This window comes from Cygnus atratus, chromosome 6 (genome assembly GCF_013377495.2).
Source record: "Cygnus atratus isolate AKBS03 ecotype Queensland, Australia chromosome 6, CAtr_DNAZoo_HiC_assembly, whole genome shotgun sequence".
Taxonomy (NCBI): domain Eukaryota; kingdom Metazoa; phylum Chordata; class Aves; order Anseriformes; family Anatidae; genus Cygnus; species Cygnus atratus.
The window spans coordinates 18101702-18127278 of NC_066367.1; the positions used below are offsets into that span (position 1 = coordinate 18101702).

Sequence of the window (25577 nt, forward strand, 5' to 3'; positions counted from 1 at the left end):
GAAGGCCCGCCCGCCCCGGAAGGCCCGCAGCCGGCCCGCTGCGGACAGCCGGCAGCTCCCTCCTCGCGGCCGCAGCCATGGGGAAGTCGTTCGCCAACTTCATGTGCAAGAAGGATTTCCACCCCGCCTCCAAGTCCAACATCAAAAAGGTGAGGGGTGCCCGGGGGGGCGGCAGCCCTGCCCCGGGGCCTGCCTGCCGGCCAAGCCGGTGCTCCGGCAGCGAGGCCCGTCCGTGCCCGGAGCGCTTTGCTCCGTCGCGGCGGTGCGCCGGGATGGCTGGAGCCGTGCGGGGCCTGCGGAGGGGCTTGGGCGTCGGGAGGCAGCTGGGCACGGAGCTGCGTGCGCTGTGCGTGAGGCCGGGGCTGTCCCCCCGGCAGGGAAGGTCAGGCAGCTACACTCAAGCTCACGTCCCCAGGAGATCATCAGCGTGGAAGGACTGTGCCGGTTTAAATTAGGCGTTAATTTGAAATTCAGAAGCGATTCACGTTTGTTTTGATGTTCTCATTCTGTAATAAACGTCTCCTTTGGTATAAGCTAACCTGTCACGGCGATGCTATTGTCAGTGTTATCTTTTCGAGCTGTTGGCTTTGATTTGGAAAAGCAAGTGTTAGTAAACAGGGGGAGGAAGAGGCAGGAAAAAGAAGCTTAAAAATAGTTGTAGGTTGAGACTTCCTCACAGGCTTGTATAACTCTTCCTGGCTCCACCTTCTGAACCTGTGTTTCCCTAGATAAATAGACACCGTACACTGACCAGGGAACCCCCCACCTGGCATGGTGTGCCCTCGTTTTCCCAGTATTTCCCCTCTCGCCTGACCTGGCTGCAGAGATTTCATCCCCAGAAAAAACGTTTGCACCATTCCCAGAGCTCCCGAGAGAACCTGGGGTCTGATCAGGGTCAGCCCTGAGCCTTGGGTGACGAGGTGCCGGTACAGTGGTACACCCAGGGCATTTTCTGAGCTTACTTTCTTTTTGCATTACTGAACTTTTCCACGTGTTTTATTTCTGAAATGTTGTTGAAGTTTCAGCTTATTTTTTACACAAAGTTAATTTACAGTAGACTAAACAAGTGATGTAGTTGTACGTGGATATGTTTTACAGTAGGTCCTTTGTTTGTTTAAAGTAGAAACTTCCTTGTTTTTACTAGGTATGGATGGCAGAACAGAAAATATCATACGATAAAAAGAAACAAGAAGAATTAATGCAACAGTATCTTAAAGAACAGGAATCCTATGATAACAGGTGAGAATTGGCATACCATCACACACTTCTTCCTTCCACCTCCTCTTTTCATGACAGCAAAGGTCATCTGACTGTGAGTTATTTCACAGACTGTCTGCCACTGACCGTAGGTGAGGTCAGTGCCTTGTGTATTATTGTCTGTTTAAGCAGAAGTCAAAAGAGCTTCTTTCAAATGGTTTATGTGGGTCCTCAATTTCATTTCAAAATATGCTACGTTGAACAGAACAGTAGGGAACCTTGTACAGTGACGTACTCTGATCACACAGGAATCTGTCTTCCATAATTCTGTGAAAACAGAATTGTGTTTCAGTCGTGTTTGAAACGTGTGATCTTTGGTACTCAGTGGAGCATACAGAAGTATTGACTGGTCTCTCTGTTCTTTTGATATTCAGCATTTGGTGCTCAGATTAACAAATGAAAAATTTCCAGCTGTTATCACAGTTTTCTGCTGCACATTTCTTTCTTTTTCTCTTCAATAATTAATACCAATGTGAATGTTTTGTGTGTAACACTACAAACTCTGTCTTTTTCATTTAGATTGCTTATGGGTGATGAGCGTGTGAAGAATGGTCTTAATTTCATGTACGAGGCCCCACCTGGAGCAAAGAAAGGTACTCTGGTTTCCTGATTGTGAGCAAACAGTGTTGCAAAGCTAAAATCACTCCAAAGAAACAAGCATAGTGCCTTATATTTTAAAATAACATTTTCATAGTGAGTTAGTGCTAGAAGGTATAGTTTTTAGTTCTTCCTGTGGGAATATGTGGAGACGCGTAGTATTTAATAATTTTGATCTCATAATAGTTTGATTTCTCCTAAACTGAGAGATTGTTTTTAAGCAGCAGTTCAATGTGAAGAGAAGAAAAAGATAAAATAACTTTTATGGCAACAGCAGAAATTCAGTCCTTGACCAAAGGTGTTTCTCCAGCCAATTACGAAGTCGTTGCACGAGGAACACTAACTAGACCTTACCAACACAGTAACTCAGGCTACACAAACCTGTGTTTTGGCCTGCTCTCCTTTTTAGAGACAGCAAGGTCACTTTTGCTTAAAAGTTCTGCTCAAAATTCAGCCTGATCCACGTCAAGCATGGGAGGTATCAAGGAGTTAATTAACTGAAGCATCATAAAAAAATAAATACTGAATGATCCAACTCTGGTGGGTCTGTGACTATGTTTAGTAGATTCATAAATAGGAGTTACTGAATACCGTCCCCACCGAGCTGAATTTTTATTTTTGAATATATATATATATATTTAATTCTATCTGCAATAATATAGCCAAAATATTTCATCATATTTGCCTGAAATACTTATTTTCATCATATTTACTGAAATATGACCTTTTAAAACTTTAAAAGTTTTAAATATGACCCTTTTAACATGAAACTGTACTGATAAGTGTGGGCCCATGGGACTGACACAGTGAATGACACAGTAGTTTTTGTTAAGTAACTTTTAGGGTGTTTTTGAGATCCTTTTAACCAAAGAATTAAGTTTAATATAAATTGAACCTGCTTTGCAGTAAGCCCGTGCCTGCTAGGAATCGCATTAAACTTTGTCAGAGGAAAACCTTTCATAAATTGCAATTTCAGTTTTATGAATTGGCTAGTGAAGAAATGCATTTTAACAGAGTACTGTACTGTAGGAGGCACTAATTTATTTTGAGAAATATAGGTTAGGTTTCTCTACTATGCTTCATCTATTGAATTCTAGTTGGATAGACCATAAAATTAATGATAACCTACCAGGGAAACTCCCTGTATAGCTGGTATGACAGATGAAGTGACTATGAAACAAATCCTTATCTCTCTGAAAAGCAAAGAAAACTTTACATTCTAGAATCCAACTCCAGGACATTTCTGCTGCCTGATTGTATAACGTTGCTTTGGCACGCTTTTAAAGTTTTTCATGCTTCTATATCAAAGCAATATAATTCTAAGAGAAGATTCGGTTTCAAAGGATTTGTAACTGCACATACTAGAAGCTGATTATTTATTAGTGTTCTCTATTTACTTTATGTTACTTTCTGAGTATTTGTGCTGTTGTATTAGTGTAAACCATAAAATATTTTGTTTCCAGATTAGGTAACAGCTGCATTTTACATGTATAATTAATGTGTCATCTCTTTTCTTTTTATGATTTCTGAAAATTTGAAGAGGAAGCTAAAGAGGTATTTCATTACATCATTTCTTTTGTTTTCTACCTATTTGCTTGAAATTTATTTTTTAAGAATCAAACTTGCCATGTTTTCTATTTTATAGCAAGAAGGAGAGACTGAATACAAATTTGAATGGCAAAAAGTCGCCCCTCGAGAAAAGTAAGATATCTCGATTTTATCCGAAGAAATATATTTTTTTCTTATTTACCTTCCATAACCTCTTCTTTTTCTTACTTTTTCTTCTTTTTAAGCAGGTTGTATGTGTAACCCTTTCACATCCTCACAGTTAACTAGTAAAACCTCTAAACCTGGAACCATTTCCTTGATCAGCTTAGTTTTTGTTTGAATTTTATGTCCATATTTGAAAATATATTAAAGCCAACGTTTACGAGAAGTATATCTCTGAAATGGGTACACTTAACAATAAAAGGTCTCAAAGTAGTTTTGTATGTGATGATTTAAAAAAAAATGGGAATTTAATACGTGTTTGCTTTTTGTGTTTGTGTAACAGATATGCTAAGGATGATATGAATATCAGAGATCAGCCATTTGGTATCCAGGCAAGTTACATAAATTTCACTCTGTGGATGTCTTGGGTATATTTCAAATATTATCTAACTGCAGAACATTCACATGGACTCTCTTAATTTTATCATCTGCTTATCAGTGAGTTTAAAAGCTTTTTTATGGCTAATAACATGTACATTTCTGTAAGTGTGAGGTTGTATTGTTAGGTAAATTATGGTTTGTTTGTTTTTTTCCTTTTAGGTGCGGAATGTGAGATGTATTAAGTGCCACAAGTGGGGTCATGTAAACACTGATCGAGAATGTCCTTTATTTGGCCTTTCTGGAATTAACGCAAGTTCAGTCTCCAGTGATGGTTCAGGTAGGCGGTGAATACCTTTCAAAGGGTCTGGTTAGAAATTTTGGGGAAAATCATCAGGTTTAATTTCGAAGGTTTAAGTTTATCTTATTTGAAAGGGTTAATAAAATGGGGAAAATGCTTCTTTATTTCAACTGTGCTATCCCCAATTTCAAATTACTTCAAAAGCTAGGGATGATCTAATTGTTTAATTAGTAACACATTTAAAGAAACTGTAAAGACTGTTGACTTTAATTCTATCTGTGGCAAAAATTCAGAGGCTGCCATGAAATTGTTTATATAAGAATGACAATATCTGTTACAAAACAAAACAAACAAACAAAAAAACATTGTCAAAGACTGTCGCAGTTCAGAAATTCAGGTTTGGGCAAACTGCATTGAAATCCATAATGTAGCAGTGTGTCTTTTTTAATCATCTGGGGGAAAAGGAGAGTTTGTTTTGTTTTTTAATATATGTAGTTGTTCTAAAATAAATGGACAAGTAATTGAAAACCATCTTTACAAATGCCCGGTTTCCTCTCAGCTGGCTTATTGTTGCTTCAGGAACTACATTTTTTTTCCCTTTATAAGTTTTCTGTTAGTATTAGATGAAATTTAAAGAAGTGGATGGATATAAACATTCAAATTGAATGTTGTTTGCCTACAGTAGTTTGTTTTCTATAAGTTGGCTCAAGTTTGTAACACTTCCGATGTTCTTAAAATTGTGTTTTTTTAAGAAACACCTGGTAACATGGGTGAGTCTTCAGACTGATTTTTCCTTATAAGATCATGTGCCATATGTATTCAGTTTTGCGGGGATACCATTACAGTTGCACACTTGATAACCTGAGGAAAAATAGAAGAAAAACGTTACCTATTTTATGTAGTAGCTCTTAGTTTTATTACACATTTAGCCTACCAACAATCTTGCCTTTCAGAATTAGACTACCTAGATATGTCGTTTCTCTGAGATGAGGCGTAGAAGACTTAAGTTAAAGGAAATAGTGCCTCTTACACTCCTGTGCTTTTAGGCATTGTCTGATGATTATACCATTGTATTAGCAATCCTGTAGTTGACATTCACAGCCTTTATATTCAATAAGTTATAACATTAAATCATTTTCTTACCTCATTCTTATCTTAGAAGAAACTGTGCTTGGCACGTTTGGTGGTGGTGGAATTACATGGTGCAGCTGTAGGTGTCAGATACGCTTTTGTGCTGCAGAACTTTTTTTTTTCAGTTCAAATGATGCGGGTAATTTTCAGGAGTGCTTGGCTGGGAAATTTGAAAACATTTGTGCATGCTTGCACAAACTTGAAAATGGACTTATTATTCATAACAGTGTAAAATGGACACTTTGCAATGTCAATGTAAGACTAACTACTTGCTTCAAATCTAACTGAACTAATTATCTAGATGCAGGCAAAGTTTGACTGCAGGGGTGTTTCCTACTGAGAGAGATTGTCTCCAGGTAGCTTTCCAAACAGCCATTTTTAAGCCTAAGACAGGTTGCACATGATGAATTTTGTATGAAGGAAAGAGCTGTAAAGCTATTTATACGTTCTCAGACTGTGCAAATGACCTAACATTTTCGACTCTGGAACTTAGAAGACAGTGTGCTATGCTGAGCACAGACTTTTTAACAGGCTGAGAGGAAGGACTTCAGCAAGTAGGAGCGGGTGACAGATCAGGGTTTGTATATATAATTTGTTAGACACTGTTCTTGGATTTAAACAATCAGCTGTGATGATAATACTTCTCTCTGTCTCTCTCTCTCTGTCTCTCTCTCTCTGTCTCTCTCTCTCTGTCTCTCTCTCTCTGTCTCTCTCTCTTTCTTTCAGGAAAACTATATGTAAAAACACTGGTAGTAAAGTTAAACAATTACAAGCTTTTGATTTAATAGCAGATAAAAGGCTTATAGGAAGTAGTAATATCATTAATTAGATCAGCAGTAAAAAGGTTGTCTGCTTTTTCTAACCTCAGGCATGCAATCCTTTCGTCAGCTTTTCTAAATCTTAATCTGATTTAAAAACGAGCTAAATTATGCACCATTAGGGACTTCTGGAGTTTCCATGAGTGTAAACGAAGCACACAGTTTAGTGAGAACACAAGTTATTGAATTCACTGGTTCTCTTAAGACACGTAACTTATTATAGATTATCAAGAAAGTGGCTGCTCTTGGCTTGGACTGGTGTGCGCTTCATTGGGTTAGAAACTGGCTGGGTAGCCAGATCCAAAGAGTTGTGGTGAATGGAGTTAAATCCAGTTGGAGGCCGGTCACTAGTGGAGTCCCCCAGGGCTCAGTACTGGGGCCAGTCCTCTTCAATATCTTTATCGATGACCTGGATGAGGGGATCGAGTGCACCCTCAGTAAGTTTGCAGACGACACCAAGTTAGGTGCGTGTGTCGATCTGCTCGAGGGTAGGAAGGCTCTGCAGGAGGATCTGGATAGGTTGGACCGATGGGCTGAGGCCAACTGTATGAAGTTCAACAAGGCCAAGTGCCGGGTCCTGCATCCTGGGGCACAACAACCCCAAGCAGAGCTACAGGCTGGGAGATGAGTGGTTGGAAAGCTGCCTGGCAGAGAAGGACCTGGGAGCACTGGTTGATAGTCGGCTGAATATGAGCCAGCAGTGTGCTCAGGTGGCCAAGAAGGCCAACAGCATCCTGGCTTGTATAAGAAGCAGCGTGGCCAGCAGGTCTAGGGAAGTGATTGTGCCCCTGTACTCGGCTCTGGTGAGGCCGCACCTCTAGCACTGTGTTCAGTTTTGGGCCCCTCGCTACAAGAAGGACATGGAAGTGCTTGAGCGAGCCCAGAGAAGGGCAACAAAGCTGGTGTGGGGTCTGGAGAACAAGTCTTACGAGGAGCGGCTGAGGGAGCTGGGATTGTTCAGTCTGGAAAAGAGGAGGCTCAGGGGCGACCTTATCGCTCTCTACAGTTACCTTAAAGGAGGCTGTAGTGAGGTGGGGGTTGGTCTCTTCTCCCACGTGCCTGGTGACAGGACGAGGGGGAATGGGCTAAAGTTGTGCCAGGGGAGGTTTAGGTTGGATGTTAGGAAAAACTTCTTTACTGAAAGGGTTGTTAGGCATTGGAATGGGCTGCCCAGAGAAATGGTTGAGTCACCATCCCTGGAGGTCTTTAAAAGATGTTTAGATGTCGAGCTTAGTGATATGGTTTAGTGGAGGACTTGTTAGTGTTAGGTCAGAGGTTGGACTCGGTGATCTTGGAGGTCTCTTCCAACCTGGATGATTCTGTGATCTATTAGATAGATATGGTAGATTAAGCTTATGTCTCATATAAATAGTATTTTCTAAACTAAACCCTGAAACCAGTCCTGTGTTGTCTGGGATGGGAATAAATAATTGTCTGTGCTGTGGATCTGCAGTCAGCTCTGTAAAGTTAACCTAAACTGAGGGTAAGTCAGTCTGTCAAGACAGTGTTTCTATATTTCCTAACAAGACACTGCACTACTAAAAAAACAAATCCTATCATGTTCTGATCAATGCCCCCCTCCGCAGATAATCTTGGCTTTGACAATTTCTCTTTATTGCTCTTTGTATCCTTTCATTGCATCTACCCAATGCTTTTTTATTAGCCCTAATGCTGAATCAGTCTGCACCTCGAAGAACTTGCTTCTGTTCATCTGTAAGACACACTTCAAGCTCTGCTTCTTCCTGCTTCTCTCTATTGGTAATTACATCCACTCCTACTCCTAAGCTGCTTTTATGTCTCTAGACTAAATTTCTATTTTTTTTCTGATTATTTTACAGTACTTCGAAAATATCTGTTGCCACACCATTCTTATTTTGATTGGCTAGAACTGCAGAAAATACTGCTTTGTAAGGGACAGGCTTCTGTATGATACTCTCTTCTTATGAAACATCTGTTTTTTTTAAGAACTGAAAACTAAGTTTAAAAATACAAAAGCACTTGAACTGCTTTTGGTTTTGTTTTTACCCCCCTTCAATTTGTCACAAATAAATACATCCAGGTTTAAAAAAAAATAGAAACTGCGTAAATAATCCAGAGTTTTCATTTATTGTGATTCTCAGCACCAAAAAAAAAAAAAAGTGCAATACCCCTTGGCTTGCATGATTCAAACTCTAAAGAATAATTTTCAGAAGCTGTCTGTTCATCTCTAGAATGTAGAAGAAAACACGTGCCTCTCTTTGAAGAGAACAAGGAAGGAGTAGGGATTTCAAGGATAGGGAGCGACTACTTATAGTATATAGCAAATCTGGAGTGTGTATTTAATGTTACCTTTTTTTTTTTAAACAGCTAGATGAGTAAGGATATTTTTGCAACTGGCTCCCTAAAGAGAGTTGAAAAACGTTGGACTAAATTTTTAAAGCAAGTAATACTTTTAAGGGTCACAAAGTAATTCCTTATGTAGTAACTCCATCTTTGAAAGCCAGTTCCTACCGTGTTTGCTAGGAAATTGAAATATAAATATTGTCTCATAAATGAAGGATATAACTGTTGGAGAAATACAGACATGATAAAGAAGAAAAACTAATTATAACAGTTAATATGCCAGGGCTACAATTAATGTATTAAATTAATTTTATTAGAAGGATCCAACTTAGGCTGTAAGTCATCAAAATGTTGTTTGTTTGTTTGGTTGTTTTATTTTTTAAAGCATATCTTTGGAATTTTTAGATAGGGTCCTTGAAAAGAGCTCTGTTGCTCTGAATTGATTTACTTAGTAGCACTTATTCTGATTTGTAGTCTTGTCATCCTAAAAAAGATGATCTAACAATTTTTTTTTCATTGGACTGAATATTTTTTTTCTAGGCAATGCTTGGTAGTCACACTACCTAACTTTTAGGTTAGGTTTCTTAAAACTTTGAAAATCCTTCTCCCTTGTTAGAACAGCACGCATCAGCACAGTGTTGGAAGGTGCTAGTCCACATACCGCAAATCATCCTGGATGGTAGCAAATTCTAAAGCAGTCAGTGCTCGAGATCCCTTGACCTTGTGGTAGTACATCTGATAGTAGATGGCCATTGACATTGCTGATTTTTTGAGAAGTATCTTGTAAGAAATGGTGTGGGTTCCCTGTGGAAGGCTTCTAACAGACCCGTTCTTCTGAACCTTGCTGTTCTGCTTTAGAGAAGCACACCTAATGCAAAGGAAGGTAGATGACTTTGTCTTGTTCACTGCTGTCTTCCCGCATTTACCCAAATGTGAGTAGTTTTATACTAATTGGATTCATGTCTGAATTGCATCATGCAATAACTTTGAAGTCTTTAAAAATCTCCTGTGTAGAATGGTCACTGCTCTGAGGAGCATTACTGAACAGTTAATTGATCTGGAAAGGAGACAGTGGTAGGCCACAGTATTGCTAACAAATCTTGATGCGTTTACAAAGGATTGGCACTCAGCTAATAGGAGGGAAACTTTCATCTTTTTCCTTGGTTAAAAGCAAAAGCTCTTCCCAGAAAATGATGCGAAAATTGCTTTATTAGGAAAACTAAATTATTGAGTTAAAAACTGCAAAAGCAGCAGCCATTCCCCATCCTTCCTTTTCTTCCCCCAAAACCAGACATTCAAAGATCTTCTTTGAATGGCATCTTCAATTTAATAAAAGCACAGGGGGTAATTTGTATCTTTAAATGCCCAAATAAGTAAGTTTCAGTAGGACTTAGACTCGTTATTTGAATGAAAAGTTAAGTAATGCAGAAGCTGTTTTACCAAATGAGTAGTTAGTGTTAAAGGGAAAGAGCATGTGAGCGGAACAGTGAATTAGAGGTTTGTATGGTGAGCTGCCAAAAAGCACAGTTACTGCATTTCAGCATTCTTGCCTTTCTTGTTTGTTGACAGAAGTTTTCCAGAGTAGTCTGCCATTAGAAGGTGCTTCAAAAAAATTTCTACTTTGTTCTTCTACTACAGATACGAGAACTGTACACTTGACTTCTAATAGCCAGTATTGTTTCCTTTGACATCTCTACAGGCAAAGAAGATATCAAAGAGCAAGTGCAGTATGTGTTTTGTTCTACTGTTCTCCTCATTCAGGAAGAGAGCAAAGTAAAATATCTTAACTGGGCTCAGGCTTTTTTTTCAGCCTCAAGGGAAATGGTTGAGTTAAAAATGAACGAAAATAAAACTTCTGTGTCAGATTTAATTGCATTACCTAAAGTTCTTGTTCTTTTTCCCTATGAGGAAAGAGTTACTCATCTCCTATTTACAGTTTTTCAAGCATCATAAATAACCACCATTTTTTTTTCCCCATATATTCTACAAACTGCAATTCTCTTGTTTCAGCAGAAAGATATTTGTCGTTGAATTGATCTTATGTGGCGACTGTATTGTGATCTTCCTCTTGGCACATAAACCACAGCAGCAATCACCAATCAGTTTTGGTGTTGAGTAACTTGCATACAAAGAGCAGTTGACTTTGGTTTGCTCAGGTGGAACTGCTGCAGGTTAATGCACGTTTGGCACAGAACTCCGTTCTACAAGGAAAAATGACCACTATCTTTTGGGATCTGAAATACACTGCAGCGCTCCAGCAAACAGAAAAATAATTACCACCAGTACCTTAACTTAGGCTTGGTGACTTGGTTATTTTGCTTCTGGGACTGCTTTACTAATCTAGATGGTAATTCATACTGGAAAAAAAAATAGTAATCTTAACATTAAAAAAGCGCCTTTTGAATAATATCTCACCAGTGAATAGAGATTATTTTTGCAATAAGGCAATTTCAGTGGATGTGGTTATCATGGGATAATCACACCCCTGGGGTACAGCCTTGTCTGTAATCTCCCAGGAGTGTAATTATTTCATGATAACTGCACCCCCTGGTGTTGCATTATTTCCATTATGAAATTCTTAAGTTTTAGATATAAAGTAACTTACTTTGATCACTGGAAACTGCAAAGTAGTGTTAGAATGCTCCAGCTGTGAGGCTTACAGAGACCAACTTATAAGATTTACTTCTCCTTTACAAAGTTAAATTAGGCAATCAAAATGCTGCTTTGGGCTAAACTGATTTACGGTTGTTTTTTGTTTTTTTTTTTTTTTACTGATAGAATCCTAACTTTCAAAGTTCAGACAAGATGAAAATACCTGTTGTGGTTCTGACTTTATGCAACTGCATGTATATGCATGTATAAAATATGTAATGTATACCAGGAGAAAAACATGTCAGTAGCCTCTGAAAGTTTGCCTGTACATTTTTTTTTTTAGATTATTAATCAGCAACATCTGTTTTTTTGTGCTTTTTGATACTTTTTGTTTGATAGGCCTAAAAAACCTTTGACTTTATTAGAACAGGGACTCATAGGTTTTATGTGCAAAAAGGTTTTGAAGTAATTTTGTTAATTCACTTCAACATTGCCGGTAACTGCCTTGGTTGGATGAACTAAATACTTTTTTTTTTTTTCTGCAAGCAATCTATCTTCTTCCACCATTTTGAAGGGGGCGGAGGGAAGAAATTACTAAAAAGATATGAAAGCTTAAACGCTTACAACTTAAATTATATCTGTTTTGAACAACAACAACAAAACTACTAGGAAACAATTTATTACTGTCTTATGAAACAAGGCATTACTATGTTATGAAAGAAGGCCAGTGTCTCAGATGGGGAGGTAATTTTGTGAACGCTCTAGTTAGAACAATTGGGATACTAACATTTAAAAAACAACAACAACAAAAAACTTACGTTGTTGGCCTATGAAACCTAAACTTGGAAAGTTCTGGGCATTCTTCTCTAGTATGAAATCCTTCAAATGTTTTGCAGTCCACTGGCTGCATACATAATTCCTCCAGTGAAATTACAGTGAAAGCAAGTACTGTAAAATTATTTAAATGTTAAGGATAATTCAGGCAAATAATAGTAAAAATGTGACTGGATATCCAGAGTCTGATGTTCTACCAAGATTTTTTTTTTTGAAAAAAGAAAAAAAAAAACAAACCACCTCAGTTAATGCCAAGAAATGGCATTTTTTTGAGTATACCTGAGCTAACTGTGGTTGTGTCTGTCACTTGATGATCTCAGCTTTTTGGGATGTAAAATTCCTTTCCATGGTAATTGTTGAAATTATCAACCATATTGAGCCAAGAGAAATGAAATCTATGTCTATATTATTATGTCTGTAATCTCACTGCATTTTTTCAGTGACAAGTATGGTACCATTTTGTTTTTCAACAGATAAAAATTTACATTGTATTGGGAACACAGGAATGGATTTAAGTGTTCTCTTGAATCTGTATTAACAAAGAGAAGGTACTTGAATATGCTAACTGTGACCATTTGTATTAATGGTCATCTGTAGAAATGCATAGTGTATAAAACTTTCCTTTATGATCTGCAGCTGAGACCTTTGATTGTGAACAGTAGGAACCCTAATAAAATCTCCACATAGTTCAAGAACTGACACATTTTAGAATAATCCTCCATTTATGCTTCAGAAGAAGCCTCTGTATTTGGTGTGAATGCATAAAATACAGATTTCTATTAGAAGTCTTTTGCTTGGCATTTGAGCGATAAATATGGATTGCTATAGCAGCTTGATAAATTAAATGGTTTTTACTTCTTAAAAAAGTAAAAAGGAAATTCAAGATTCTCTGAAATAGCCTATGACAAAAGCATGGCAAAGTGTTAAATTCAGCTAAACTGCAGCTACTTCGAAGAAAAGCTAATTAAAAGCCAGTTTTTGCATTCATTCGTCTCTCTCAATGCCAACTGCAGCAGTTGCTTTGAAGTGTAAATATGGTCTGAATGCAGTCATCTCTGAAATAGATGGAAAAATTATCAGTAAAAAATGATCAGTTATGAATTAGTGGAGGCAGCATAAATTTGCTGGGTTCTTCAAGACCAGGATCATGGTCACATAATTGTGATAATAACTCCTTGTCATTTAGATAAATAAGAAATGTCTATTCTTATCGCTGTCATAACCACAATAAAAGTTCACAGAAGATGCACTGTGATTATGCTCAGTTCATTTTATGTCATCTGAAAAAGAACATATCAAACTGTGTGGAGAGCACAAAAACTGTATGGATATATTATTGACAAGCCTGTCCATGTGAATTTGAAAATTAGTTTGTTTTGAAGCAAAACCTAAAAAGCCTCGTATCCAAATGTTAGGCATTTGCTACCACACAGAGAAGGTAACATTCTGAATTCAGACTATATTCATCCTTCTTGCGATGGTGCTAAGCTAAAACCCACCAGCAGCATGGTTTTCCAACACCTAGTTAATGTGAAAGAGCTGTTTGCAGTTCAGTTGTATCATTTGTGAGCTTAGGATGTGCAGATCATCTTTAATGGATAATTCAATAAAATCCTGTTTGTTTTGTTTAAGGATCACTAATGAGGGGGTTTTAAAGTCTGAGTGGTAGTTGCCAATTTGATTGATTGATTGATTCAACAGCAGAGCATGACTTTAATATTGTTGTCGTACAGAAAATCAAATTTCAATTTGGAAGAATTATGGCATCGTGCTGTCCAAAATGCACATAAGAAAGAATGATGACAACATGCTTGGGTCTGCTTTGTTAACAAAAATTATGTGGCTATAAAGAATAAGTCTTGAGAGTATCTTGTTCTTGATTCATAGGTGACTTTAAACATTGATAGAGGGGAGTATACTGAGTGTGAAGTATACTGATGAATGGCTAGCATATCAGCCAGTGTGCTTTTTCACATTTATGTTCATATGAGTTGCCTCTCCATTAGGAAATCACGACATGTCGGATGGTATGATCTGATATTTTAGATTAAAGCGATCACATCTGTAAACTAGAAGATATCCCCACACCAGAATGTGTTCTTGGGATAGGAAAGCTCTACAAAACTCCAAATGTATTCTGGATATTCTGGTTTGATGACACACAAAATGAGCATTAGTTAAAATGAAGGTTTAAAGATTGTAATTAAAATGGCACCATGAAGAATCTACTTCTTTTTTGTGTATTTTTAATTGAATAGTCTACTTCAATTTGTAACAATATATAACAGCAACCACTATGTAAGCGCAACTGGTTGCTGTAATTTCCCTTGCTGCAGGTGGGAATATTGGTTACAATATTAGTGCTTCTTATCTCTTTGTTTTCCATATGTATTCCATAATAAAAACCAAGTTAGAAACTTAATCGATTGCAAAGAATACTTCAGTTCGTTCATCTGTACTGGTGACAGCAGTGAAAGCTTTTATCGATAAATTGAGGAGTTACTGTCAAGAGTATGCATCATGAGTAGATAGATGTAAAAGTGCTATTTTTAGTGATGCTGGCAATCACAATATTATGGTCTGTCCTTCCTGCCACTGAAACTGTTGTAGGAAAAGTGGTATTTAATCACAGTTGTTATGAAAAGAGGCTTTAACATACTGTTCTCTAATGTTGGGTAATTTGAAAAATGTGCTTTAGACATTTTAATGGAGGTCTGCTGGACGGTGTGTTACAGCTAGCATTGTTCTCCTAAGAGGAGTCCTTTGCCCATGCTCATTAGAGGAAATACTCTGGCAACAACAAAGTGTTACACGCATTGCTTCATGAGAAGTACAGACAGAACTGAAAATGAGTTTCAGCTATAGGTTTTTCTCATTTCTTGGCTGAGAGTGGGGGTAATAACGTGGGGTAGGAGAGCTTGCTGTAAGCTAGGCATTTAGTAATTGAAATCCAGAATTATATTGCCCCCTGGTTGTTTAATAGAAGCAGAATTGATTCTGTTAAATTGATCTCAGTTAAGTGCGATAAGAAATTGGAGTGTTCTTTGTTACAAAAGCAAATTGACAAAATGTTGTAGAAATCTTGGTGTGATATCCTTCTGCAATTCAGTATAATTGATGCTCACATATGCTTCAGAAAAAATCTGTTTACAGCTCTTCTATTTATTTAATTGTATGAATATTGTAGAGATGCACCAACAGCTGTCAAGCTAAGGTTGCACTCAGGTTGTACTTTATGAAGACTAAAAACCCTCTTTTCACTCTTCATTGAATGGTTTGAGTTTCCAGATTTAATGCCCCACCTCTGAGTCAACTGAACTATCTCAATGCTTTCCTTAAATACTATCTTAAAAAGAAGAAATTATTAATGCATTAAGAACTTTTCTGAGAAGTAAGAAGCAGGAATAAACTGTAGCCTGTTTGCTTGAAAACATTGTTCTTTGAGAATTGTAAAGACCATGAAAAAATACTTTAAAAATGCTTTTGTGAGTCTTTATTTATGGAGCCTGTTTTGTGCAAGTCCTTAATATAATTTTAAGTACCTGTAGCTGCAGAAAACTTAACAACCTGTCTTAACACACAAAAATAAGTATGATATCAGCATACAATTAATTCCAATATGTAGCAAAAACCTTTTCTGAGACTGAATTTTACAAAAGATAAATGTTTCAGTTTTAAACAAGTGTCATCTGGAAAAGTTTTAGGGTTTTTTTCCTGTCAAAATGTAAATTCCAGAAAATAAGCTTGACACATAGTCATATTCAAAAATAGCAAGGTACTGTATTTGACTTGTTTCAGAAAGAATAAGAAACAGATGATGAAACATAGCTTTGAACTTATTTTTAGTTAGCTGATGGATGAATGCTGAAAGACTAGTTGTTAGAAGTCCTAGCAATCAGCTATTTTTACAGGATTCCTATATCTAACTCGCTGTCAACTCATGACACAATGTCATCTCCAGACCTTTTCACCTGCATGAGATGATTCAGCGAGCTTCTTCACAGACCATCTCACAAGTCTATAAGGAAACATATATGAGGGCGTCAGTTTGCACAGTACACAAAGTATTTTTCTATCTTCATGTATGAATGATTCCTTGGATGCTGTCCAAGGAATACCTAGCTAGCATCAGTTCCCAATATTTTAGCCAAGAGCCTCTCAACTTAAACTTACTATCTGTTCTTACCATGTTAAACCATACAGGTTTTTTTATTTAATTAGAACATAACTGAAGGAAGATGCATAGCTATAGTTGACTTCAGATTTTGTCTGAAGATCTTGCAGGGTGATGTTCTAAGTGTAGTCATAAGTCAATGATAAACTGAAAGGATTTACCTCTTTGGCTTACCAAGTAAACAGTTTGATCACAGTGGGCACAGTCACATCTCTAACAAGCACGACTCCACAGCCAGTCACACCAACGAAAGGAAGATGCCCTCTACCAGAAAGCACACTGGTGGCTCCACAGTTTTAGCTTTAGCTCCTAATAAGCCAAGGACACTTCTGAGAAGTTGAGTTTTTTCAGACCTGCGTTAGGTGAGGTTCAGTGTTTGGTTTTGGTTTTTACTGTTTTTGTCTCCCTTGTTTGTATTAGCCCGGAGAAATATCTTACTTAATTTTATAGTGTGGGAAGGAGTGTTATTGTTTGCTCACACATTGTCACCCGCATCTTTTAAGACTGCTACAAAGCAGCCTGGTCTGCTTGTGTCGTGCCTGGCCCCAGTCTGCACATAAAGGGTTGTAAAATAGGACTGTGTTTTTTACTGTGCTTTCATTTATGGGGTGGACTTACTTTCTAGTGTTTGCTGAATCCTTTGGTTATAGAAAAACTAATATATGTAAAAAAGCTTCATGGAGGCATTTCCTCACAAGCCAGGATGAATTTAAATTACTGTTCCCTCACCACAATTAAAAGGAGACCAAAACAGAAATAACTTGATTCAGAAATCACTTTAGTCACAGGGTTCTGTGGGTATGTTTAATGTAGCTTGTATACGTGCATAAAAGAGGAGTAACAGTGATTCGTTAGCTGTCCTGGTTATAGTAGTACCATCTTGCAACTAAAACATAGCAGATGGAGCCGTGAATGTGTCTCCTTGATGCCATTAATAAGCACAGAAGCAGAACTCATAAATTTATTTTTAGCCTAGTTTGCTTTCCTTTTAAGCATACCTGGTCTGTGTGTTTGTTTTTTAAACCTAGTGCTGATTTCACCTCTTAAAAAGCATATGGAAACTAACTCAGAAGTTTGTGTGTGGTTGTGTGTTGGAACTGGGCTTGAGTAGGCCTCTCTCTGACAGGCCTGCTCCCATCTGCTGATCTGAGCTTTAAAGCTCAACTGCAGTCAGTTGGACAGAAATGCACAAAAATCAGTAATATCACGCATTCAGATTATCTTTTTATGTAAAAGAGGAAATGATTTTGCTCACCTCTTTCCAGTGTTGTGAGCAAAGAACGCCTGAAGGGTTTATTTCTAGAAGATCAGTTTGCGCTGTGCTCTTGAAGGCAGGTATGCCTTCATGCCTGTCTGTTCGTGATCCTGACTCTAGTCCTTATACATGACTGTAACAGTAGGGGCTCCCTCTTAGTTTTCTTGCAGATTTCCTGTATAGATTTGGACAAGTTGTGTTCCTCTGTTTGTCTAATCACGCTTATGGGAGTTGTTAGGTATCCAGTACACACTGAAGCGTATACAGTGCCCTGAGACACCAAGGGGAAAATACCGGCGAAGTTAATTACCTTTCTTTGTTAGGCAGTGGCTCTTCCCACCTTTGAATAAAAGGGGGAGTACAGGCTTTGATCAGGTCTAAAGTTTTGATTTCTTTGGTATGGTGAAGTCTTTCTTTGAGAATTTGCACTTGTCTCCATTCAGCTTCCTCATACAGGGCTTGGTTTTGGTTCTGTACTGGCACACATGCATGTGTGTTAACAAGCATGTATAGATATACCAGGGAGCTGGAACTTTTAATTGTTTCTTCTCTTTGATTAGTCTTTTAAATTTGAAATAAGCAAAACTGTAGATGCAAGAGCACATATATGTTCATTAATATCAGTGAGCTTATAATTACACTGTAACGCATACAAAGAAAAAACTCTTTTGGTAAAAATGTATGTGCAGGGAAAAAAAAATAAGCCCCTACTTAATAGATCACATAAACTCAAGGAAAGACTAAAAGGTATCTCATTAAAAAATTCCTTTGCCTGGCAAAATAAGAAACTTGTGAAGAAACGCAGGGGCTCCTTAAACCATTTCCGAAGTTTTATCTTCTTCATTCTTGTTTTACATAAAGGCCTGTTTGTTTCTGTGAACAAAGCGTTATACAGGAAAACTAAGGAAAAGGTGAAGCTGACTTGTTTTGAGAAGGTGCTATTTTATATTTTCCATAATAAAAATTTCCAATCACTTTCCATGCTTTTCCATGTTAAAAATTTATGAGTTTTATTCTTCTCCACAACTAAGAAACTCTTAAAACCGCAAAGCGGGATCAATATTTTCCATAAGACTAAGTTAACTTTATCATTTGCAATTAGTTCACTGAAGTATTGGTAATCATCTGTTCGACACTCAGTTTTATGTGCCTTCTAATTTTACCTTCTAGATTTACCTTATGCAGTATTGCTAATTCATTGACAGGAAGGCTAGTGAATGAACTGGTATGGAAATTTACTAATGTGACCAACCAAAGAGGGTATGTTTAGGGTGAACAGAAAGCAACTAATCAGAGAATTACTTCAGGTTTTGCTGATTGCAGTATTCAGTTAAAGCAAAGAGTGAGTTATGGGATATGTTAAGTGACACAGTCAAGCTTGAACAATCTAAACAAAGCTGATGTGCCTAATCCCAAACATCTACGCTAATGCAACATACTGCATATTTTTAAGCTGAAACTTGTGAAAAGATGTACAGTAACACCCAGAGACCTAGCATGTTTGAGGGTCACTAAACTAAGTAAGGACGTAGATTAACTTTTTTGTGTATTTATTTTCCATACATATACCAAGTTTCTAATGATGGTTAGTTACTACATTTAGGTTAATTAAAAAATGTGTCATTTTGAAAAATGCCTTATTGGTGGCATATTAGCAGTGTACTTTCCCATTGTTTTAGGGGAGAGGAGGCACTTAAAAGTCTTACTGTATGGTTTGGTTTCTTTAGGTTTCCTGTGCTTTTTGTACTGTAGTAGAAATACACTGCTAGACTTACCTAAACATATTGTTTTCAACATGACAAAGTTACATCAGAGAATCCCCTTGTACTTAAAGAAAAATGCAATTATTTTCTATTCTGAATCTCCAGACTGCTGTTTTAGAAAATCATATCTGATTATTTGCTCAGCAGAAGATTATTGAGTTGATTTAGCTGTGATTTTACTTAACAAAGCTTCAACTGAATTCCTACTGTGGAGTCCAAAAAAGGTAGAGAGATATAAATGATACATTCAAACTGTGATTTTTGTGAACAGGGCCATCAATGCACCCCTCGGAGCTAATAGCGGAGATGAGAAACAGTGGGTTTGCACTGAAACAAAATGTACTGGGGAGAAACTTGACCGCAAATGATCCATCACAGGTAATGATCTTTTTACCAGTAAGCTGAAAATGTCTATAAATCTAAATGTGATTGCTTGTGAATTGCTACTTAATGTTTTCCAATATGCATATCCATAGGAAAGCTGAATAGCTATACCAGTAGAAAATCTCCAGAAACTTACTGTGTTTTCCAGCTCTCTTTTAGTCAGAATGGTGAATCATAAGTTACTTCTTAAAAAACTATATGTAATACATTAAACACCTCATTTGGATGACAATAAATTTAATTTTTCATAAAAGGATGGTTACAGGTTTGGCTGCTTAATATTGCTACATCTGTTATTTCTGAGAATGAAAATATTTAGTTGTCATTATTTAGACTGCAGAACGTACACTTCTAGTTGAGGTGCTTTGATAAAAATGTAAAGTGTAAAAATTTATATTTATATATATATATATATATGTTACTTGCGCAAGCCACCATGAAATAACCTTTGTTCATGTGGCAGGATAATCAAGCCACCAAGTGACCAAGTTTTAAATAGAGAGGGGACAACAGCCCTCAGCTGTCCTTGAAATGCTGGAATAAATCAACAGTTCAGTGTGTCTCCACAACGGGATGTACCTGTGCATGTAAAAAAGCTATGCACCCCAGAATACATGTAACACATGAGCACTGTTAAATGGATCACTGTGATACCAGTCTGTTTGCTTTATGTTAGGTGTGATGGTTGTTTTTTTTGTGTGTGTGTGTGGAAGAGCTTTTTAATCTTTATTTCTTCTTTCCCCTCCTAAGTGTGGCTGAAAATAAAAACATAGTGGAGAACTGTAGTGTTCCAGATGCACATAATTTGAAGAATTCAGGGTCTTAAAGTAGCTATGCTTTGATTGTGTTACTGTATGCAGATTGTATGATTACAGTATTTTGCATTGCTAGAACACTTTGTGAACATTTAAAGACTAATGACACAACAGTAACGTAGATGTGCTAATACCCATTTTCCTAATGACTAAACTGAGATAGAAGAGTAATTTGCCTAAATTACTCTGGGTTTGAGCAGGACTAGCATCTTACCTGTTCATCCAAGCATGGTAACAATGCGGTGACTTATCCTAGAGAATCATATGGGCTCCAAAATTGGCTCATTTTTATTAACTATTTCAGAAATGTTTCTTTCTCTAGCAGTGATTTTTCATATGTTACTAATAATTTCTGTTGTTTATCCCCCACATTATAGCACCTACTCAGCTTTGAGATAGAATGTGGATGGTTGTGGCTTTTTTTCCTTATAGCAAGTATGTCGGTCTTCCAAAGATTTTTCAGCTGACTTGGTAATTCAAGTATATTTGTGCCTGTACAAAAATAAGGTACATGCAGATGCATCACTTTTAATACAGAAATCTGAATGAAGAGGTGATTTTTATACAAGAAATTAATATCCTACAATATTTTCCTAGGAATTTGTTGCAAGTGAAGGAGATGATGATCCAGAAGTTGAATTTTTAAAATCATTGTCAACCAAACAAAAACAGAAACTTCTAAGGTAAGTGTTGGTACCTAGGAGAAGGGACCAGTATCTGCAGTAGTTCTGACTCCATCGTTGTCTTGTGCAGCATTGTCTTTGTAACTCTTCTGTGCCATCAGTATAGCAGAACATCAACTTAGTGTAACATACACTTGACTACAAATAGCACTATGAAACGTATTTTTTTAATCCAGCTGTTCTGTTTTAGTAAGTCCATTCTAACCTAGTTGTGCTGCATTTGCATTGTGCTTCATTTCTAACTGGGATACTGAAATAGTAATAACTGGCTCATTGAAAATGCTGACGATTGCTATTTTAAAATATTATTTTGCATTCCCTTGCTTACAGTATCTTCTTCTGGTATTAAAAATTGTATGTGTTGGTTTACTGGCTTACAATTTGGCCAAGTTTGTTATCCTCATTTTCTGTGCAGCTGAAGTGAACTTGATGGTTGGCCTAGATCAGCGCTGCGCTAAGATCAGGGTTTTGTACTTTGCTGCTTCAGCTAAGCCAGCAGAGGGAGCTCCCTGTATTTCTGTAGTTCTAATAAAAAGTTAATGAGGTTTTCATTCTTTGCTTCTATCCTACTGACTTTGTATGTCAGGTGACTCACAGTTTTTTCCTCTGTTAATTTGCAATATTATCTTAAAATAACTTGAACATGTTTAAGATGAAAAACATGAGTTACTGCGGGATAGAGCCCATACAGGTATAACTAGTTAAAACAGCAGTCAGCCTTTTGGGTTAAAAACACATGTTGTGTACACGGGGAGCGAAAGGGAAGAAAGGTGTATGGTTAAGCAGGTACATGGGTAGGGTAGGTACATACGGTATTTGCATATATAATAAATCATTCTCTGAAAATATCAGGCATATTATGTTTATTTTAAGTAAGGAATGTGTATGTAGTTTGAGTAATTTAAAATTGCATTTGTGAACTTCTGCTGCCCCAACACAATTAATTATAGAACTTTATATTTTCAAAGTTGAACTTCAGCAAATATGTGGGTCTTTTAGATGTTAGGAGTCTGAAAGGATTTTTTTTTCAGTGCGCTGAAAGTAGTTTCACTGTTCAGTCACTGATTTTCTGAGGATAAAGACAGAAGGCAATGAGTTGAAAATAGAAGACTAGGTAAAAGTAGTTGAATGGCAGTGAATGCGTGTGCATGACAGAGTATTGTAATTGTGGCTAGAAATCTAAAATTTCTAGTTGTGACAGAAGAGGTTACTGAGAACAGCAGTATTATTTGCCTGGAGAACTCTGAGACGTAGGTAGGCTTTAAAGTCTCAATTTCCATCTTTTTGCTAATGCTAATTGCTTTTTTTTTCAATTTCGAACTCTGCTATAAAGATGCAAATGATTATATATATTATATATATTATATATATAAAGCAGCAATGATTTTCCAAAGTCTCTAGAGCAGATTGACAATAAAAAGCACTACTGAATACGTGTATTCCTAGTGATAAGGCCAAAACTTATCTTTTTTTAAATTAAGGAATTGCAAAATCATATTGTAATTATGGTTAGCTCAAGGTTAGAAGCTTAAAATAATTTTAAATACTTGGCTGAAAGAGGATTGAAATCAACATGCTTTTATGGAAAATAGTGTATTTACTGTGTAGGACATCTGAAGTAGTCAACTTTAAAAGACAATGACTGTAATTTAGAGTGTCTTAACAAGTCTGATTGCGCTACTCTTTTATTTTGAAATAAAAGGAAATTGGATCGTCTGGAGAAGAAAAAGAAAAAGAAAGACAGAAAGAAGAAAAAGCAGCAAAAGAAAAAAAGCAAGAGTAAACACAAGAAACATAAGATGAGCTCCTCTTCCTCATCCTCCAGCGAGACTTCAGGAAGCAGCAGTGATAGTGAGACTGACAGCAGAGATAAAGCAGCACAAAAGAAGATGTATTCTAAGAAAAGAAAAAAAGACAAGTTTTCAGAGGCTAGCAGCAGCGATTCAGAAGGAAAGGCAAAGACTAGGAAGGAAAAACTTTATGAAGATCTCTCCAGTAGTCACGGTAACAAGGACAAAGACAGGGAGGAGTATAGACTTTTAAAGCAAAATAGTTCTGCGGAGAACAACAAATGGAGCTCCTGTGAGGGGGAAGGAAAGTCCAAAAGCAGATACCACAGCACCAACAAGAGAGAGACTGAAAGAAAGGAGAGGGATAGGAGAAGCCAAAGCACGGACGAGAGGCGAGGGAGAAGCCCGTGCACAAGTCACAGCAGTTACAGTAGGCAAAGGCAAACAAGAAGAAGTCCAAGTGAAAGCCCTGCTGAAGAGCGGCACAGGAAAAATGAAACCAGAAGCCCCAGCACAGATGAGCGCAGACAGGAGAAAAAATACAGAGAGCGCAACGGGGACAAGTGTAGTAAACTGGAATGTAGAGAAAGGAACAGACGCAGTAGAAGCAGAAGCCGAGCAAGGAAAAAAAACAGATAGTGTAGGGGACAGGTGCAAACAAAAATGTCTCCTTTTTGATGAATACCTTTAACAAGGGCTCAATTACATATTGCTGTTCATTTTCCAACCTCCGTGACTAGCATTTCCTAAATAAAGCCAACAGCATCATTTATCTAATGTTATAATATTTGTAAATTACGACAAATGTTATGGTATTTTTCTTACTGTATAAATATACTTGTTGGCAAATATCTCTTGTATACATGCGGTAATTCATAGACCTGATTTTTAGTGTTTTAAAATATTTCAGAGCAGCATGTGATATTCTTTGTTTTGTCAATGATGATTTCTGTTTTTAGATTTAACTGTGAGAGGAAGCAGAGAGTAATTTGGGAAGAGTCCTGGGATATGGTAAATGGTAACAAACATTTGAGATAGGTCTGGATAAAATCGCTGCTCCCAATATCACAACATTATATTGTAGAGTTGGTTGTTGTGTTGGTTTTTTTTCATACTGAAGCATTTTTCCTAAAGTTCCCTGTAAGAGATCAATTTCATGAGTTAAAACAACAGAGAAACAGAGTTCACATAAGTGTGTAGCCAACATTTTTTTGACCTCCTGCAGTGTACAGCTTGGTCAGGGCTATCTAAACATCTTGAACCCCTGTTGGTATGTGTCAGTACAATGTCAAGTTACTGTTCGATAAGCTCTCAAGACATGAAAAGAATATTTACTGCCTCAACTGCTCCACGTATTTCATTGTTTGTGGTAGAAAGTCGATGTAAATATTCATCTTCCTGGTTTTGTGAAACAAACTTATTTTTCTTGACCATTCTTGGTCATTTTCTGCACACACTATTATAAAGATGAACTTGATAATAAAACTCCTTATTCTTTAAAAACAGTAAGACTTGCCTTCTTCTCCAGAATTTGTTCTGAATCGGTACAAATGCACAAGGCCGTGTATTTATTGTGAAGGGAATGCTTCTTTGCCATTTCAGGGTGGCAGATGGAAATATGTTAGCAGACAGGTGAAAAGGTGTCTCTGTACTTAGTAATCTGATGAGCGGCCTTCTCCCCCTCCTCACTGACAGGACAAATGAGACTTTTATTACCAGTCCACTTCTACTTCTTAAAACTGTCATGCAGAAGTTTTTCAATATCACATGGAGTATAATATATGGTGGAAGTGACCTGGCTTATCTTTTAAGCACATGTGAATGAGTTTGAAAGGGTGAGCCATTAAGCGATGTCACCTTCTTTTAAATGCTTTTGCATTAGGTTGCTCCAGGCATTCTTGATGAAGTAGCTGAGAGTTAAAGGGCGTGCACAATTCAGTAGAGTCAGGCCCTATATTAATGTGCAAGTGAAAGCTCTGGTTTAGAAGGAACGGGAGGAGACGGCTAAAATGCCCATACAAACAATCTAAACAAAATCTCTTGTGAAGAACATATTATCCCTCTGGGAAGGAGGATGGGCAGGGTAATGCGATAGGGGAAAAGGCATATTCTCATGGAACATTTTCATGTTAAATGCAGCATGAAAAATACAAAGAATAACAAGTAACGGAACGTGCTTCGTCTCCAAAGAAAGGTCTCTTGCTTACAGGTCTGTCTGGTTGTCGCTGTGTGGCACCGGCACAGGAATGTGCCCACCAGTGCCAACTGCAATGCAACCGACTTCCCCCCGAAGAAGGAAGGGCAGCTCGACATCGACGCTTTTAGGCGTTGCGGTGGGCGCTGCGTTGTATTCGTCTGCGTGTAGCCGAAGTGTACGCTGAGTACATCTGACCCTTTTGCACAGGAGCACTGGTAAACAGCAGGGGTTTACTGCGGTGGTGGCCGTTGTGGACGGCAGTTAAAGCAGGAGAGTGCCATTTTGGATACACCCATCTCAAAGACCACCACCTGAGGGCTTCGGAGGAAGCCTTGCCGCCCCCAGCCCTTCCCTCAGGCCACTTTGCTCTCCGTTACCGCTGCGAGGGCGCTGGCCGGCGCCTGAGGCGGCGGCCGTCGGGCAGCTGGGCCTGCCCTGACCTCCCCGGCCGCCCTGCGGCCCCAGGGCGCGGCGCCAGGTGGGTTCGGGGCCCGATGAGGGGGCGAGGGGCGAGCCGGGGGTGTTCCCCCGGGCCCTCTGCGCAGGCTCCGGGCCGAGGCGCTCCCGGTGAGACCC

General features: G+C 37.9%; 1 protein-coding gene across 1 annotated transcript; it reads left to right on the forward strand.

The window, feature by feature from the left end:
- Positions 1-3: 3 nt before the first annotated feature.
- CIR1 (corepressor interacting with RBPJ, CIR1) lies at positions 4-24309 on the forward strand. The gene is made up of 10 exons (XM_035567739.2): positions 4-149; positions 1145-1239; positions 1777-1850; positions 3395-3408; positions 3500-3555; positions 3908-3956; positions 4165-4282; positions 19404-19510; positions 20929-21014; positions 22717-24309. The coding sequence occupies exons 1-10, from the start codon at positions 78-80 to the stop codon at positions 23441-23443; spliced, it is 1398 nt and encodes a 465-aa protein (XP_035423632.1). The 5' UTR covers positions 4-77; the 3' UTR covers positions 23444-24309.
- Positions 24310-25577: the final 1268 nt, after the last annotated feature.

Bases quoted from the DNA above. Each gene is read 5' to 3' on its own strand.
- CIR1 (XM_035567739.2), top strand. From the start codon at position 78: ATGGGGAAGTCGTTCGCCAACTTCATGTGCAAGAAGGATTTCCACCCC. The intron at 150-1,144 runs GTGAGGGGTGCC...TGTTTTTACTAG, and splicing joins CCAAGTCCAACATCAAAAAG to GTATGGATGGCAGAACAGAA. The intron at 4,283-19,403 runs GTAGGCGGTGAA...TTTTGTGAACAG, and splicing joins AGTCTCCAGTGATGGTTCAG to GGCCATCAATGCACCCCTCG.